The sequence below is a fragment of the Lycium barbarum genome, chromosome 3, assembly GCF_019175385.1.
Source record: "Lycium barbarum isolate Lr01 chromosome 3, ASM1917538v2, whole genome shotgun sequence".
In the NCBI taxonomy this organism is placed as follows: Eukaryota; Viridiplantae; Streptophyta; class Magnoliopsida; order Solanales; family Solanaceae; genus Lycium; species Lycium barbarum.
In genome coordinates, this window is record NC_083339.1 from 137,659,067 (window position 1) to 137,676,796 (window position 17,730).

A 17,730-nucleotide genomic window follows, 5' to 3' on the forward strand; every position below is an offset into this window, starting at 1 on the left:
CTTCGGAAACTGAACTTTTGTCTCGCTCGGCATAAATTATGACATTATTGTCGATTCCTCTACTAATCATCCGTGTACCATTGCGTGTATAAGCCACTAGAGTGGTACAAATTTCTAAATGGGATAGAATAGTCGAGTTGTGGACACGTTGTACTGGTGGGCGATACAATCTATCTTGTAGAATAGTCGAGTTGTGGACACGTTGTATTGGTGGGCGATACATCTATTCTGTAGAATAGTCGAGTTGTGGATAGGTACTTTTTCTCAAATGTAACATGTCCTAGAAAACATAATATCTAATTGTTGTTGGTGCTTGTAAACACACAAGTATATATTGGCTTTATTTGGTTCAAAGAAGTCTTTCCACTTTTAGAATTTATTGCCTTTTTAATAAATTTTTTGGCTTTGTTGGTTTGAGGTAAACGGAAAAAGGAAAAAAAAATGGAAAATAGGATGCTTGGATTAGTAGAAAAGGTATTTTAGTAATTTAACTTTTGATTTGAGGGATTTTCATTTTTAGTATAGTAATAGTTTTCAGACTCGTGTATTGCACGTGTGTGTCGAGTCATGTAGTTTATAATTTTGTAAAATAATATCAACATTATCAAAATAAAGGTTTGAGAAACAATTATGCATGAAAGAATACATAATACATTTTTGTGAATGATCTGGATCGTCGTATGCTGATGATAAAAGATGGGACCTGAAATTGAAGCTTTAGAATAGTCCTAGAAGTATTATTAGTCTTTTCCTTTATTTGTATCTTATACTGTTCATTTTGCAAGATAAAGATCGGTGATGTTGTTATGATAAGTGTGGGAAATCGATAATGTACTCGATGATTGAAGGACTTATCGACTTGCATTAACTTCCCGTGGCTAGTAAGGGAAACTTTAATGTAATTGTTCACCCCACCCCCAACCCCCTATTTATTATTTTATTTTTGTCTCTTCAATGTTGGTTTTCATAAAGTTTAAAGCTTAAAAAAATGTTGTCTTTGTTATTCTTTATCAACAACGTTCAAGCGAAAGAATGTTGAATTAGAACTTCACGTTGATTGGTCATAACTTGAAACAATAGTCACATGACCCAAGTTTTCATAAAGTAAGGGCTAAATCTGAATCATAATTGCATGCGGACAAGTGAGGTTTTGAATTATTGACTTGTGTTGAGTTAAATAGATCGTCATTATAAATAAATGCCAACCTTCCTTTCTGGTTACTAGTTTTCCTGCACCTGCGTTGCACATGTATACTGGGTCCAGGGGCGGAGCCAGGTGGTGGCTAAGGTGTTCACCCGAACCCCCTTAGGAGAAAAATAGATATATAAAAAGTTAAAGTTATGTTTTATTGTATAAATAGTAAATGTTGAACCTGCTTCTTCGTTTGCTTGCTCTTTTATATGTTTGAGCCCCCTTAGTAAAAATACTGGCTCCGCCACTGCCCATTAGATAGAACCAAAATGAACATATATGATATACCTCTTAGTAAGTCCGGAAGAGTGGAGCTTGTTCCATATAGCATGGATACGATTTGGGTTCTCGGGATGTTCATTATGCTTTTTTCTTTTTGTTTTTTGGTCCAATGGATTAAAATGTTTACACATTCTTTCATCGTATATCAGCCCAACTCTTCATTTTCTTGAAGACCTATATCTATTGCTCTTAACGTTAGACTTGGAAGCCATTGAAGAGTAGAGACTCTTGAGCTACTTCCTCTTTGAATAGAAGTACTCTCCCCCTTCCCTTTTGCTGAAACCTTCCTCGCTAGTCGTGTGAGTTTTTTATTTTGTCATCTTACACTTTTGTGTCTGTATTCTTTGAGTCCACTGACCTCTCATGCAACTATTGGTACTTGTTAGTTTGTGTGAGATACAAAATAAAGTTGTTCTCTTTGGCTACTTTTCTATGATTTCCCACTCTTTTTTAAAGAAATCTTTTCTTACTTCTCTATGAATTGACAGTCCTTTTATGAAGAAAATCTTGTGCTACTTCTCTGCGTTCTGACCTGTCTTTTACGAAATGTATTCATTGAGGTGTTTGTTTTATTAAAAGTGTTCAGATTATTTAAAAAAGGCAGCACGATACATTAAGTTCACGCTATATATGGATTTGGGGAAAAAATAAATAAATAAATAATAATAATAGTAATATTTTTAATGTAAGGGACTAATAAGTAATAAAAGGGCCCTCCTTCAAGTAAAAGCTACTTCTAAAGTAAAGTCCAATCTTGAGTCGTGCTTATCAAGCATCGCTCGAAAATCAAGTTTTTGCATGGATCGTCCTTCAAACACATTGGTCTTTAATTTTTGTCCCTCATATATGTGGTCGCTAATTTTTGTCTTTTCTACATATTTAATGAAAATATATGGACTTGCTTCGCTCGACATAATTTCTGTAATATTTTTATCTTCGGAAACTGAACTTTTGTCTCACTCAGCATAAATTCTGCAGGAATTAAGCTATGCAGCATAAGTTTTGTAGTACTCATATTATGTTGAGTGTTTAAAGTTTTGCATTGTCCGGGATAATTTGTGTGGATGTTATGATATATATGCCGAAGTTAAACGTAAAATATGCCGAGCGAAATCTAAAATTATGCTTTCAGATTATGTCAAATGTTGAAAGTTTTGTCTTGTCTGACATAACTTGTGGGATGTTATGATACATATGTTGAAGCTAAACGTAAATTATGACGAGCGAAATTTAAGAGCTTGTCACGCCCCAAAACCCACCCTAGACGTGACCGGCATCCGACGTCATGAACAACATCGGAAGAACCTAAAAATACAATAATAACACTTGAACCCGCCAGGTTCAACATTCGCCTCCAACAGTTTATAAAATAAAGGTAAACAATTCATGCATATAAGAATTAAATCAGCGTAAGTCTTTAGTTATCTATACTTGTCAAACATAACGACGTGCCCAAGAGTTAATCAATAACTCAATAACTACCCACAAATGTATACTAGGGAGCTTCTAAGATAAATGAGTAATAGTCTGAATCATCGGGACGCAGCCCGGACAACTAATGTAATGAATAAGTAAATCAATAGGGTGTCCCACGAATGAATATGTGGGCTCACCAAATCAGCCGCAACAGCAAGTCCTTCCTAAACGCCTGGAGTATCAAGAACCTGCTCTTCTCCGTTACCTAACATACCATCAAAAACAACAATGGTATGCCTGAGTACTTCGTACTCAGTGAGTGCCTCGGGAACAATGAATAATACGAAAATAAAGTAAAAATAATACATGAAGAAATCAGTCTTGAAAATGATATGAAATCAACGTAAGGACAGTTATTCAGTTTATGTATCTCGATAATAAATATCAAAACCCATTCATAAAGCCTCTTGTCAAGTTACAACTTCAAATATGCCCTTTTAATCAATTAAGATAGTCATCAACAATTCCATAAGAGAATAAGAATGTCACAAATGCCAATACAGGCCCAAGAATCAAGCATATCGCGCATAGCGCACCACACCGGAACATATAATTCTCGGTGGCTATCCTTCTTCCCGAATAGCTAGGCATAAATCACACCGGACTATGTAGTACGCGGTGGCTATCCTTCCTCCCGAATAGCTAGGCATAAATCACACCCCGGGTAGCGAACCCAGCGGTGGCCACTCTTCCTCCCGAATGGCTAGGCAATGACACACTATGATCCATAGTGGCTACCCTTCCTCCCGAGTAGCTAGGCCAAACACAACAATAAAGTTCATAGCATAGAAGCCGATTCACAATTTGTCTCACAGCAGTCAAACCATATATAACATTAAAGTTCATTATGCCATATCGAAAGAATCAGTTATTCCAATCAATGTTTTGAAAACGTACAACTTCTTTACAAAGATTTCCATGTCCCAATTCACCAATGAAAATGTCATTACCAACTCTTAACTAACATTAATAAACATCTCTCGTAGAGGGAAACATTTATAATATCTTATACATATATATAGGTTTTGTTACAATCTAGGTTTAATGTGAGTTTGTCCCCTCACACACATTAACCACCATTTAGTCATGAATTAGGGTTCAAGAAACCATGAAAAGATTACTCATTAAAGAATCTTGAATAAAACTTATACTTCCAACAATAGTTTCAAGAAGTGATTTTCATCCAAAAATAAGTTTTTAAAAGAGAGACATACATTAGGGTTTTGTATGAGAAGTTCACCCTTTTTGTTCAATAAAGAACGTTCAAGAAAAGAAGTCATGCATTCCAAAATGAGATTTTCAAAAGAGACATACCTTAATTTGTTAAACAAAGTTTAACAATTCACTTTTCTAATGAAGAACACCCAAACCCTAACTTGAATCCCTTTGGAAAGAATTATGTTGCAACCCTAGGTTTTTGTCACAAGAATCATGGGTTTATTGTTAGGATTGATAATCAATGATTAAGATGTTCTTACCTTAGTGTTGGAGCCTTAGAGAGATATTTTCGTCCTTAGGGTTTTTGAGAGTGAAAAGAATGGAAGAAAAAAACTAAAATTTTGCAACTTATAAATTTTCAGCCCGTCAGGCACAATCGACGGTTCAAATGACGAAGCGTCGATCAGATCGACGGAGCGTCGATCTGCTCCGTCGAATTCATCAAATTTCCAGTGAGCAATGCACAATCTACGGTTCAAATGACGGACCATCGATCAGAACGACGGAGCGTCGATCTGCTCCGTCGAAGTCACCTAATTTCCAGCGAAGACAGGCTTCAGTAAAACGGGCATAACTCTTTGTACAAAACGTTTCTCGGGCTGTGCGACCTACCGTTGGAAAGATATTTCAGAGATCTAAAACTTCCATTGAGGAAGTTTTTCCAAATTCTCAATACATTTTCACGAAAATCGTCCAGAAGACAGACCTACCAAAACTTAGGCGAATTTAAGAGCCCTTAAGAACTTCACTAGTTGGTTTGACTTCAAATCGACCATCCTCCACCCGAATTCACCAAGAATGGATTCATATAGATAAAATATCATCTTAATACTAGATTTTTATATATTCACACCATGTTCAAGTTTACGGGGTGTTACAGTTATGCCGTGCCAAAAATGTTGAAGGACAAAAATTAGAGACTACAAATTTGAGGGCCAAAAATTAAAGACCACCACGAAATAGGGACATTTGTGCAATGACCCTTCGAAAATTGAAATAATATGGAGAGAACTATAATAAGTAAATTACCTATAATTACATGAGGAGAAACTTTGTTGCCCAAATGCCATATAATTTATGTCCTAGAAAACTTTGTTTGCTAGAACTTACATTCATATGTGCGTGTACATATATATATTCGATTATTTATAACACCAAACCAATTTCTTTCAATTTAGATTAGAAATAATTTTGGATCACCTAATTCACTTTCACTGAGTTAGAAGCTTGGATGATCACTCAACTTCCGGCAATACTTAACTTTGAGAAGTTAGCTTCCATAGTCATATTAGCCTGAAATATATTTTCCGGTATCTATTCAATGACGTGACAACTATAAATTTTTTGGAAAAAAAAAGTATCTTAAAAAATTAAAATCAATATTTAAATTTATTTAGGACCTGGTCCATTATAATGACAAAAAAATTAAAAATCGTCGGTAGAGAATTAAAATATTCAGGGGAAAAAGTCATCCGCTGAAATGAAATTCCTCAAAATAACTTTCATTGAAGCCATTGAATTGAAAAAATAAAAGGGAAAATATCTAAAATACACCCCAATCTTTGCCCGAATATGCTATAACGCACCTAAACTTTATATTTTTAAGGAATTTCTTTGGCATTTATCGAATGAGCTGGATAACAATTCAAATACGTGCTGAACAAAATGCCAAAAAATAAAGGAGTCCAGTCATTTCACTCTTCGAACAAAACAAAAAATTAGAATTCTCTCTTACACTTTTAATTTTTTTCATGGAGAAAGCAATTGATTCTCTTGGAATTTGATCTTGTGAATTACTATATTCTTTCATAATCGAGTCTTGGCTTGTGTCGCATTAGATTTTGTTTTGATTTTTCCAGATAAAATCCAAAGAAATGCTTTAAAAATATATTCAGGGGATAATAGGACCACCGTCAAGGTTAGGTGTGTTACAGCAAATCCGGGCAAAGGTTGGAGTGTATTTTAGACATTTTTCCAAAAATAAAATTAAGGTCTTGCGTCCGAGCCTTAGAAATGTTAAAAAAAGTCTTTGTAAGGAGCACTCTTTTGTAAAGTTATTTTGATATTAAAGTTAAGTGATAAGCGTAAAAGCTAATTTTCAGAATCAATCTGGAACTTGATTTTGGAGACAATTTTTTTCCTTCATTTTTCTTATGTTTGGAAATATTTCGTAAAAAATAAAGACATGTAATTAGCTATTTATAAATTTTCACTGGTATAAAAGCATTTATAAAGTCTTAAGATTTAGGGTGTGTTTGGTTTCCACGGAAATGTGTTCTTGAAAAATTTTCTCATGTTCGGTTGGGTAGTAGAAAATGAGTGAATTTCTTACTTATTTTCTCATGTCCAGTTGGGTAGTGAAAAATAATTGAATTTCTTACTTATTTTCTCATGTCCGGTTGGATAGTGGAAAATAATTGAATTTCTTACTTATTTTCTCATGTTCGGTTGGGTAGTCGAAAATATTTTTTGAAAAATACCCACTCAAGCCTCACCACTCCACACCACACCAACCCCACACCCCACCCAACCTCCACCACCCACAACCCACCGCCAACCCCACGCCTCTAAAATTTTCTATTTCATATATTTTATTTTACTTTTATAAAAAATTTATAAAAAATGGAATTTTTTTCTTACAACGCCCCACCCCACTCCACTTGCAGGGGCGGATCTAGCCCAGTGAGGGTGTTCACCCGAACACCCTTAGCAATAAATTACACTTTATATATAAGGTATTTTTATAGTTTTGATGCACATATATAGATTTTGAATACCATGAACACAAGAGTAGGGGTTGGTTCAGTAGTTTAGGGGGTTGAAAATTCACTTTGAAGCCAGGTTCAAATCTCAAGCACTACATTTTTAATTTTCGAACCCCCTCAATGAAAATTCTAGATCCGACACTGGCTGGGTCATGTACTTTACAATTTTTGTAAAATAATATCAATATTATCAAAATAGAGGTTTGAGAAATAATTATGCATGAAAGAATAAAGTATAATGTTTGGTGAATGATCTCGATCGTCGTATGGTGACTTATTTATTTAGTCTTTAGCGTTTTTGCTTAAACAAGCCGACTATTACAATAGAAAATGATGTTACTTTTATAGCCAAATAGAGATGGATGATAATTAATTTTTTATTAAAAGATAGATCATTTGCAAGATTATTTAATATAATAATAATGGACTATAAACTATTGGAAGTAATAATTCTTGAGATTTCATCATATTTGCTCATATGTAGAAATAATGTGATTTTGTTTCACGCTATCCCCGTGAACGATGCATGAATTTATTACGAGCTTATCTAGAATTCAACGGCATGATCATTAACCATATTACCGTGCACGATGTGTGAACTTTGTTACGAGCTTATCTGGAGTTTGATAGTATTATCATTCACAGTACTGCCGTGCACGATGTATGAACTTTGTTACTTACGAGCTTACGTAGAGTTTGACAGTATTATCGTGCATGATGAATGAATTTTGTTACGAGCTTTTCTAGAGTTTGATAATATTATCGTTCACATTATTATTGTTGATAGAAAATTACATCCTCAATTACTCGACATATATTGTATAATATTAATACTGTCAATATCAACTTTTTAGCTTCCCCTGTCAATGAGATATCCCTTTGATGCAAATTCAACTTTTCAATATTTTTTCCAATAATCAAGACTTGACCTGTGAATAATAATCTATAAGTAGCAAAAAAGATAATAATTGAAAGTCTCAACTCTCAACCAATGTCAATTTCTCAAAAACAAAAGTTGTTCAACTCTTTGAATGTGGAATTATGTAAATGCAATGTCACAGTCTTGCAATTGTCAATCCCAAAGACCAGGTCTATATATCATATAATATTTATTTTTCAATTCTTTCAAGTACAACCACAACATATGTACATATAATATAATAAACCTAGGTCTTATAAAGATAAATAAGTATTTGACGAAGGCCACGAGAACCGTGTGATTGGAATACTTTGTATCATGCGTATTTTAAAATAGCTAACGGCTACTTCCATTTATTTGTATTATTTTTCTCTGGAAGAAGTGGGAATCTGGGGTTTTTTTTTTTAGGGGGTGGGGGGGGGGAGGGTGTTAGGAATTAAGATCTTTTTTTTTTTTTTTTGGGTGATAGGAATTGAGATCTCAACTTAGTTGGAGCCATGGTCTTCATTGCACCCTGCATAAAATAAATAAAGTCCTTGAACCATTTAAAAGTATATGGATCCACATGCATCACTAGTAATTATCATGAAAACTGCCTTTATCTTAAAGGGAACTAATGACAGCAACAACTGAATCCACAGCCACTGCTGAATTTGATGATAATCATACTTGGGCATTATTATCACACCACACCCGAAACTTTAAGGCATCGTTTGATATGCTAGATGAGACAAATAAGTATATTCTATGGAATTAGCTATCCCACCTTCTATATGTGACAGATATGGTGAGAAAATAATACTGGAAATTAATTAATACCCATAACCAAACGCGAGATAAATAATCCCGCATTTTATTTCAGAATTGTTATCCTTATCCAACCAACCAAACAACCCCTAAGTTCATGGAATCCACTTAATAGCTTGACGTAAAACTAAAAAGAGAGAAACATTTAGTTGTAACAACTGTGATTAGATTTGTGATTTGTGCACGTGGGGGTTAAAAGGACTAGATTTGTTAAGGAAAAAAATAATGACGAAGAAAAAAGCGCCTATAAATGTGGAGTTAAAAGACATGTTGTCACGTTAGTTGGGATCTAGCTAAACATTCCTCTCTCATGGGTTGTAACGAACCTAACAGGACAAAGGAACCATTACCATTCACCTCATTTTGCTAACGGACAAAGAGTCGGTATAGATGATTCCATCTTGCATCAAAACAATAACAAGAGTTATTGTTGTACCATAGGAATAAGAACAAGCAAGAATTGACCTCATGATTATTTGAGAGAAAAATATCAATGGTTAAGATTCACACTCTTGATTGAGTTTGACACTTGCTTTCAAGAAATATTTGGATTGCTTTTCCTGTGCTGAGATATTCTTAGAATACAGTTGGTAACATTTAATAAAGATAATACTATTTCCAATCACCAAACATAAAACATAGTAACTCACAAATAATAAAATTGTAGTGATAGTGATATTTACTATTGAATAGAGAAGCAGTTTTTTTATGGGAGGAAGCTTAAGTGGCCGGCTTAAGCATTTGACAAGTAGACACTCTCTAGACGTACTATAAGCAACGAGCAACGAGCATATCACCATTCCAACAAGGTTTGATTAGACAATAGAAACTCGTCTTCGAGAATCTTTAAATTAAACCTTCAAAAAGAATATTGCCTTAATTAAGTATTTTTACGGATATCGAACCACATCCGTTAGGATGGAACACTTCTTTTACAAGTGAAATAAGATATGAAACGGGTTATTTGCACGATTTCCCTTCAAAGGCACTGGTCTTTAATTTTTTGTCCCTCAAATTGGTGATCTTTAATTTTTAGCCTTAGCCTAATACCCCAAGATTCTGGATTCAAACCCTAGCTCAATTAAAAAAAAAAAAAAATGGCAAGACAGAGTTTCACAACAAAGTTAGGCCTTAAGGCAAAATTTTGCAAAATTCCAACTGAGTAAAAAAAAATTACCTTAAGGTAGAGTTTTGTCTTATGTATGAAGGCAAAACTCTGCCTGATCAAGCAGAGTTTCAAACTTTGTCTCAAACTTTGCCTGATCAGGTACAGTTTGAAGCAAAACTCTGCCTGATCAGGTACAATTTGAAGCAAAACTCTACCTTGCGATTTTTTTAAAACAAAAAATTGACTAAGCGTCGAACCCGGAACCAAAGGGTTTTTAGCTAAGGGCAAAAATTAAGAACCAGTGCCTTAGAAGGGCATTCCGCACAAACAAAATGATATGAAACGGTAGCTGGATTCATCAAATTGGACGGGCCCAATATTTGATTAAGCACGACATGACATTTATTTGGTCAAAATCCATGCTCTCCCTAAAAACAGGGATGCGCTTATTCATGATTGCGAATATGAAAGCGAAAATACACATTTAGCTACACTATAATTGTCAATGGAGGCAAAGTTGACAATGGAAGATTTACGCCACAATATCGTAGCAGAAAGATAACATGACAGTTAATCTGCAGCAGGTAAAAAGTGAGCTTCGGTTTCTTTATCAAAGATTTAGCAATAATAAAATTACAATAAGAAGCCAGGCATCTGCATGGTCTCAATGATGAAATACACGCAGTTATATCGCACGCGCTCATCTCCGCTGCTGTTAAGCTGAAGAGAACATAAACTCAGCTGAGATTAATGGAGTACTTTTTTTACATCAGCAACTGAACATCAATGCACTTCTCATGTTTACAAAATTTTGAGCAATGGAATACTCAGTAGGCAAAATATTGCCCAGGACAAGTTTCAAGGTTTTGAGAAGAGAAATTTACACACTCCATCCTAAATAGCATACACGACCTTAGGCTTCTCTCAGAAAATCACAATCATCTAAAACATGCACTTTCATACTGCCGAAATTAGGTAACTTTGCAAGTCCACCAATATAAACTATACATATGTTTATATTGTTGAACTGTCATGGCCGTAAATGTTCCATAGCCAATTTTGAGGCTGATAGAACCAGATTAGATTTAGAAACACTCACAAAGTACTTACACCAGACCAGAATATCTCACATAGGGAAAAACTTGATGAAAGGCCAAGGTGTCAACTTAGAAGCCAAAAAAACATGCATATAAAGACAGCTTTTCAAGAAAATTTTCTTGAACAAGTTACGGCCATTCAAGCCCGGTACAAAAATGAAAAGAAACAGATCAAAAGGCATTTATGACTATCTTTGTAACAGTGAAACCAATTTTCCCAGAAATAAAGTTAACCAGGAGATTATTCATAAATCAAAACGGATAATTGGTCACCCCAGGGTGCTAAAAAAGCCTACACATTTTTCTTATTTCTCCATCAGATAAAAGCGGTAGCTTGTCCAATTAACCTTCCAGAGCTGATGCTCCTGATATGATCTCTATCAGTTCTGTGGTGATAGATGCTTGACGGGTTCTGGTTCAAGCAAAAATTAGAAAAGACTGGTTAAAATGACAGACAACAAAGAACTGATGGAACTTTCTAAATTATATGTTATCCACAAAATTATACAAATGTAATCTGTGTAAATCATAACACATCAGCCGCCATTGGTCACTATAAGTGGTGTATATAAAGCCATAGCAAATCTGCAGTGTGATGGCCATCAATTAAGATAATAGCAATTCGTTTGTAGGTTCATGACGGCATGAATGTAGATATGCATGTGAAATAAGTACAGAGCTTAGGGTACTTTTGAGGGGTTTTATTTATTTAATTATTTTCCTCTAGAGCATCTAAAGGTATGTGTAAAAGCCAAGTTTGAGTGAGATAAACAAGTCTTTCTGCTCGACTGTGTACGCAGGTATGAGAGCTTGGTGGTGAAATGCGTGTGATAGAAACTGGGTAAAAGTAAGACCTGTTGTAAGTAAGAGTGAGACGATCAAGCATGTCCCCAGCATTTCTGCTGGAGCTATCCATAGCAGACATTCTTGCTCCTTGCTCACTAGTAGCGTTCTCTAGAACTGCATTGAACATAACCTGGAAAAGACACTTTGTCATTTACCAGATTTTAGAACACACCAAATATCATATTCATCACCTTGAAAGAAATCATTTTCTTAGCACTCAAAATATCTATCTGAAACACGGTCAAGACTAATTTCCTTTTCCCACTACCAAATCAGTACTGCAGCTATTTACAAGCCGCGAAGATCAAATAACAAGCTTATTAGAGGATTCTAACACTAAAAAGGCAAAACTTACGCATGAAAACTGAAATTCAGCTAGGTTCTGAAGAACTTCTGACTTTGTCTCAGCACCTTCAACTTCATATAAATCCAATTCTCCAAGCTTTCCACCTGATTCAGCAGCCTCCCTCTCCACAACCTACATAAACCACAAACGAGTTGTTTCAGGAAACAGATACTCACAATAGAAAGAAACATAGTGAACAACAAGATCTTCCAGTTTAGGCACCTCTGGAGATAGTACAGTGGACACTGTTGGCAAAAATGAGACAACTGACTGGAATTTATTAAAAACAATCCGCAGTGCATCAAATTCGACATTCTTCAAGATGTCATCTGCCATCACAGAAACCTGCAAGAGAAATGGCATAAATAAGTAGAAGGAAAAGGTTAGAGAAGTCAATATAAATAGCTATTGGTATATTCTTTCAGTGCATAAGTATTGCAGCCACTATAAGATTTTCATTTAATTCACAGAAATTTGAAGTTGCAACAGTGCGATCAAACTGTTTGCTTTACACGTGTTTTTTGAAGAAAAAGTAAGTTTTTTATTTTTTTATTTACACGTGTAAAACTAACAAGAATGTAAATATGCCAAAGTTGACATTCTGAAAACCGAAATAAAGGCGACTGAGACATAGCTTTCAAATATCTACAATTCTGTAAGCAAATGCAACATGTAGATTGTATCGCTTATTCATGTAACATCAAACCAAAAAAATATGTGAGCCCTATATTACACGGACTCGGCTAATGACCTGGTTCAAATTAAGGTGTGTGCAAGTATCTGATAGCTATGTTGCTCGGACTCTCCAAAAATGTTGCCGCACCTGTGTCGGATTCTCCAAAAATACACTACTTTTGGAGTATCCGACAAGCACCCACGCTATTTTTGAAGAGTCCGGGCAACATAGTCTGATAGAGGTGCATGCAATGTTGTGTGCAAGCATTTGATAAATGTAAATGAATGTAAATGCATTCCTTTTTCTTAATTATAATACAGGTACATCCAGTCTCTTGCTAATTTGCCTGTATTTTGAATATTATGCACAAAGTACCATCGCATGTCACACCAGCGCGGCAAGGGTACGCTAAGGCAAATGAAAGTTGTAATAGTGGGTACGCTTCACACAAAGTTGTAATAAGGAAGATGTAAAACATCATAACCTGTGTGTAGTTAAGAGGATTTTTCTGCAACTCCGTCATGATCAGTTCAATGTCTTTTTTCGAATCTCGCACCAGCTGAGCCTTTGCCTTTTCCCCCAAGACAACATACTTATTTTCCTTTTCAGGACCTAGCAATTACAAACAAAGCAACCTTAAACTAATTCCTCAAGAATAGATATACTCAATGTTAAACGATCTTGCATTTTACCAGAATTCAACTTATGAAGAGCCCTGCTTATCTTGACAGATGTAGAATTGATTCCCCCACAAAGACCTTTGTCTGCAGAAATGGTAACAATAACATTCTTCTTGACATCAACACCTGAAGCAAACATAAGATGTGTTACCAGCCAAAGATTGAAATCTTGTAGACTGCTTAAAGTTGAGGCATCAAATTTACAAACTTCGATGTAGCTAAATGTATTTCAGAAGTCTCGTCAACAACACGCATTTCTACAAGATGTTGATTTAGTTTTTTTTTTTTTGATGACATGGGAACCCGCAGCCGCTACCCTTTGGGTGCGCACAGGGTAAATCCAGCTCCTGTGCAATAGCTCGCAAACCACACAGGAGAGGTAACCCGCACTAGGCAAGCCCTGTGCGACGAGCTCGACCCAGAAGGCAAATCCCCTGCTGTCGTTGGCAGGGGGTTTCGAACCTGAGACCTCCATTATGAAAGCCCCACGCTCAACCAACTGAGCCACCCTTGCGGGTTAAAATGTTGATTTAGTTGTTGCATCAAATACATAGAACATTGACATTAGACCGCAAATCAACAGGCAGAGAGAGGAGGACAATTTCATTTTATCCTTTTCCCACATTTATGAAGTATCTCAATTCAAAATATTCTGGGGTTAGACATTCTCATTGGTCCGGGAAACCCTGATAGACAATCGTCCAGCTACTGAGTTTCAATGCACTAAATTATGACTAATTCTGCCTCAGTGGTTTCTTCAGTCTGTGTGTGTTGGGGGGGGGGGGGGGGGGGGATTTTTCTTTCTTATTTTTTGATGCCTACCAGTTAAACAATAGAATTAGTAAAGACTAATTCCAGAATCAGGGACATACAAGATAAGCTAAATAGGAATAGGCAGCAGACGAAAGGACGCATGAAAATACATAAGGTGATTCATCCCTATCCTTCCACCACTTTCTCCCACTAACTGATTCAAGAATTTGGTTAGATCCAGACAATCTAATTATGAACTTACTAGCAGAGTCACCAAGAAGTGCAGTAAAGGGCTGCCATAGGCCACGTGAATTTTCAGCTCTAGTTTGAATAGCTCTAAGCTTTGAAGCAGCAACCATCTTCATAGCCTTTGTAATCTTCTGGATATTTTTAACACTCTTCATGCGGTTTCTCACTGCCCAAGGGAATGCTCAATGTGAACACTTAATGTAGCAACAAGAAAATTGGTAGAAAAGTTCACGAGAACATAGGAGTGACAAAGGAAAGTAGGGTGCATCTAATGATTACAGGTAACTCTTACCAATTTGAGTTGAAATACATCGAACTCCTGATGAGACTTGTTCCCTGCATATAAATGGAGGTCATAAAAAAAGCAGAAATGCTATGAAACTGAACAGGATGTCTTTTCTTGGAACAGGACATGCTAATGGATAATAACATATTATTTTCAGCTAAGGTGCTGAGCATGAGCCTGTTATAGATGCAGATAGGTAGATCATTTCTCCTGTTGATACATAAAGGCCCATGGAACAAACTTCATGTCAGTGCAGCAACCCCCGTAATCCATCCAAAAGAAGTCACAATTAATTGATATTATTTGAACATCATCCATTTCTACAATTGTTCTCATTACAGCTTCTGTTCCAAAAAAATCTATTAACATTCTGTACTTCTTCCAAGTTTCGAAATCTCTATGCAAGCTCAGATCATGTCAACTACAAGTCTATATAAGGTCAAAATCTAAGCCAACCTCTTTCTTTCTGCCCAAATAACTAGTATATTCTATAGTTAAAAGAGTTTCACAAAAATAACTAGTTATATTCTTAAATCTAAAAGAAACAAGAAAGACTCAATTTTTAGGATTTTGATGCAGACACCTTCGGGAAACAAGGAGAAGCAATAATAACATTTTTGCTTTTGTCCTGCTTATAGATTGAATAAAAAGCAAACTGCCTCCTTTGACTGAAGAGAAAGGGGGGAAATACACCCTTGTCAAAGAGAACAACACGAACTATGCTAATTTCTCGAACCAAATTAGTTCACCAACTGAAGAATATACCTTCATAATGATTTTACACAAAATTTAAATATTGTTATCCAAAACTAGTGAGGTAATTTCAACCCTAAATTGCTAGCTGAGGCTTCATCGTTAATAAAAGTGCTCTAGTACAAAACAGAGCAATTCCCAACAAGTGGCGGCCTAGCTAACGGTGGAATTATAGGCAAATTTATGGTGCACATCAGTGTTATCAAAAGCGGAAAGCGCAAAAAAGCTCTAAAGTCCGTTGGGGCTTTAAGCGCCAAGCGCAAACAAAGCGTGGGCTTTAATGAGAAAAGGCGCAATGGAGAAAAAATACAAATATATATGTTTAGATCAAGACTAATAATTATAAGCATGAATAACAAATATATGGATGAAGAAATTGGAAAAAAATAACAATAAAGTGAAATATTGTAATTGCTTAGTGTTACCTCTTCGGGAAACACTTATTGACAAGGAAAAATAAGCCTTAGAATCTTGATGACGACACTGAAGCACACATTAAGCGAGGCGAAGCGCTCAACATGTTTTGAGCCTCGCTTCAGGGCTTAAGCGCGCCTTTGACAACACTGGTGCACATGAACCCATGGTCTCTCCGCCAAACTAGGCATTTTATGTACATAATTCCTAGATTTGATCTAATATTACCCGCTAGCACCCATGCTCAAAGAAGGCTAAATGGTGCACTTGGTTGAATGCTAAGTAATTTACCTAGAGGAAGAGGATTAATTCCCACTTAATGCTTCCTTTTTTCTCCTTTTTTAGTGGTGCACCAATTTTATAACAAACCTAGATCCGCCTATGGGCCTAGTGGTTGAAGTGTTAGAGTGGCAACCTTGGGGAACCATGGTTCATATTCCAGCAAATATGGAACTTGGTGAATCATTCTCATCTGCCTAAGCCTTGGTTGTCCTAGGTGCACACAAGCTAGCTTAGACACCACCATTATAACAACATAATAGATCAATCAATCAATTATTTTCCCCTCTATACCAAATTAGCTGGGATCAGCTCTACAAATAAATAATATCCATTCCTCTAATCAGAATAAACTCAGAAAAAAAAAAAGCGATTCATGCTGTCTACAGATTTTGATGCATACAGTAAGAAAATGATTTAAGAAAAAAAGTAGTCTTGGAATTCCATCAAATGTGAAACTTGGTGAATCCTTCCCATGTGCCTAAGCCTTGTTTGGCCCAGGTGCGCACAAACCACCACAGTTATAATAGAGAAATCAATCAATTCCCAAATTAGGTAGGGTCAGTTCTACGAATCTCTAGTATCCATTCCGCCTAATCAGAATAAACTCTTTGAAAAAAAATGCGAGCAATTACAGTCTACAGAATTCAAATCATACAAACACGATAAAACAATAATGTTGGAAGAAAACTACTGACTGGGAAGGGATGATGGAAGAACGAAGAGCAATGGCAGGATTAGGAGAAATCAACGGTGTAGCGAAACGCCTTCCCTCACGTCTCAACGCAGCCATAGCCATTTTTGATCGGATTCGATCTGATCGGGTATCGGACTTATCCTCTCTCGCAGATCGGCAATTTATGCTAGGGTTTGTTTACAGTCGCTTCAAATGTCAGCTGAGCCACAGTGAATGTGACATTTTTAACCCGACAGTGTTTTAAAGCTATACTAAGAGCCTTGTTTGGACGGGGCTTACGCCTATAACCTGTTGCAGCTTATAAGGAAAAAAGAAATAAATTTTGATAGTTTAACTTTTTTTTTTTATTCTTATAAGCTATTTTCAGTTTATAAGCTGCTTTAGATAAGTTATTAAATGGGTCCAATTATTTTTTTGAGCTTATTTTAAGTACAAAATGACTTTAAGTTGGCCAATCAAACACTCAAAAAAACTAAAAACAACTTATAAGTCAATTCAAACCGGCTCTAATACGGCCCGTTTGATGTTATGTTGCTACGGTAGTGACACTTGTATGGCTGAACTGGTCAAACTAGATCAACTACTCCCTCGCTCTCAATTTGACATGAACTTTTTTTTTTTTTTTGCAAAAAATAAGGTACTTAAACTTATGTTCTTAGATACTACTATTATAGTTTTTATTGTCGTTTATTAATAATTCATGTGACGTCCTAAATTAATTATTAAATAAATATCGACATATTCGAAATAAAGTAATGCCTTGACTAAATAATAAAACGCTTAAATCAAAATCTTATAAAATAAAACACTTAAACCTAAAAATAATAAGTTTCCAAACAAACAAAAATTACTTCGCGGCACTTTACAGCCCCTAAAACGACGATCCA

General features: G+C 35.7%; 1 protein-coding gene across 1 annotated transcript; it reads right to left on the reverse strand.

The window, feature by feature from the left end:
• Nucleotides 1–10,928: 10,928 nt before the first annotated feature.
• LOC132632860 (ATP synthase subunit gamma, mitochondrial-like) lies at nucleotides 10,929–17,104 on the reverse strand. The gene is made up of 9 exons (XM_060348977.1): nucleotides 16,845–17,104; nucleotides 14,707–14,750; nucleotides 14,428–14,580; nucleotides 13,425–13,538; nucleotides 13,217–13,344; nucleotides 12,279–12,401; nucleotides 12,066–12,188; nucleotides 11,719–11,840; nucleotides 10,929–11,276 (listed from the first exon to the last, which is right to left on the reverse strand). Exons 1-9 carry the CDS (start codon nucleotides 16,943–16,945, stop codon nucleotides 11,207–11,209), a joined length of 978 nt encoding a protein of 325 aa, XP_060204960.1. The 5' UTR covers nucleotides 16,946–17,104; the 3' UTR covers nucleotides 10,929–11,206.
• Nucleotides 17,105–17,730: the final 626 nt, after the last annotated feature.

What these genes read in the sequence shown, in the direction of transcription:
- LOC132632860 (XM_060348977.1), bottom strand. Translation starts at nt 16,945, where the DNA reads ATGGCTATGGCTGCGTTGAGACGTGAGGGAAGGCGTTTCGCTACACCG. An exon ending in ATGTATTTCAACTCAAATTG is followed by an intron (nt 14,581 to 14,706) that starts GTAAGAGTTACC and finishes TCCCTTGGGCAG; the next exon opens with TGAGAAACCGCATGAAGAGT. An exon ending in CTGAATTTCAGTTTTCATGC is followed by an intron (nt 11,841 to 12,065) that starts GTAAGTTTTGCC and finishes TGTCTTTTCCAG; the next exon opens with GTTATGTTCAATGCAGTTCT.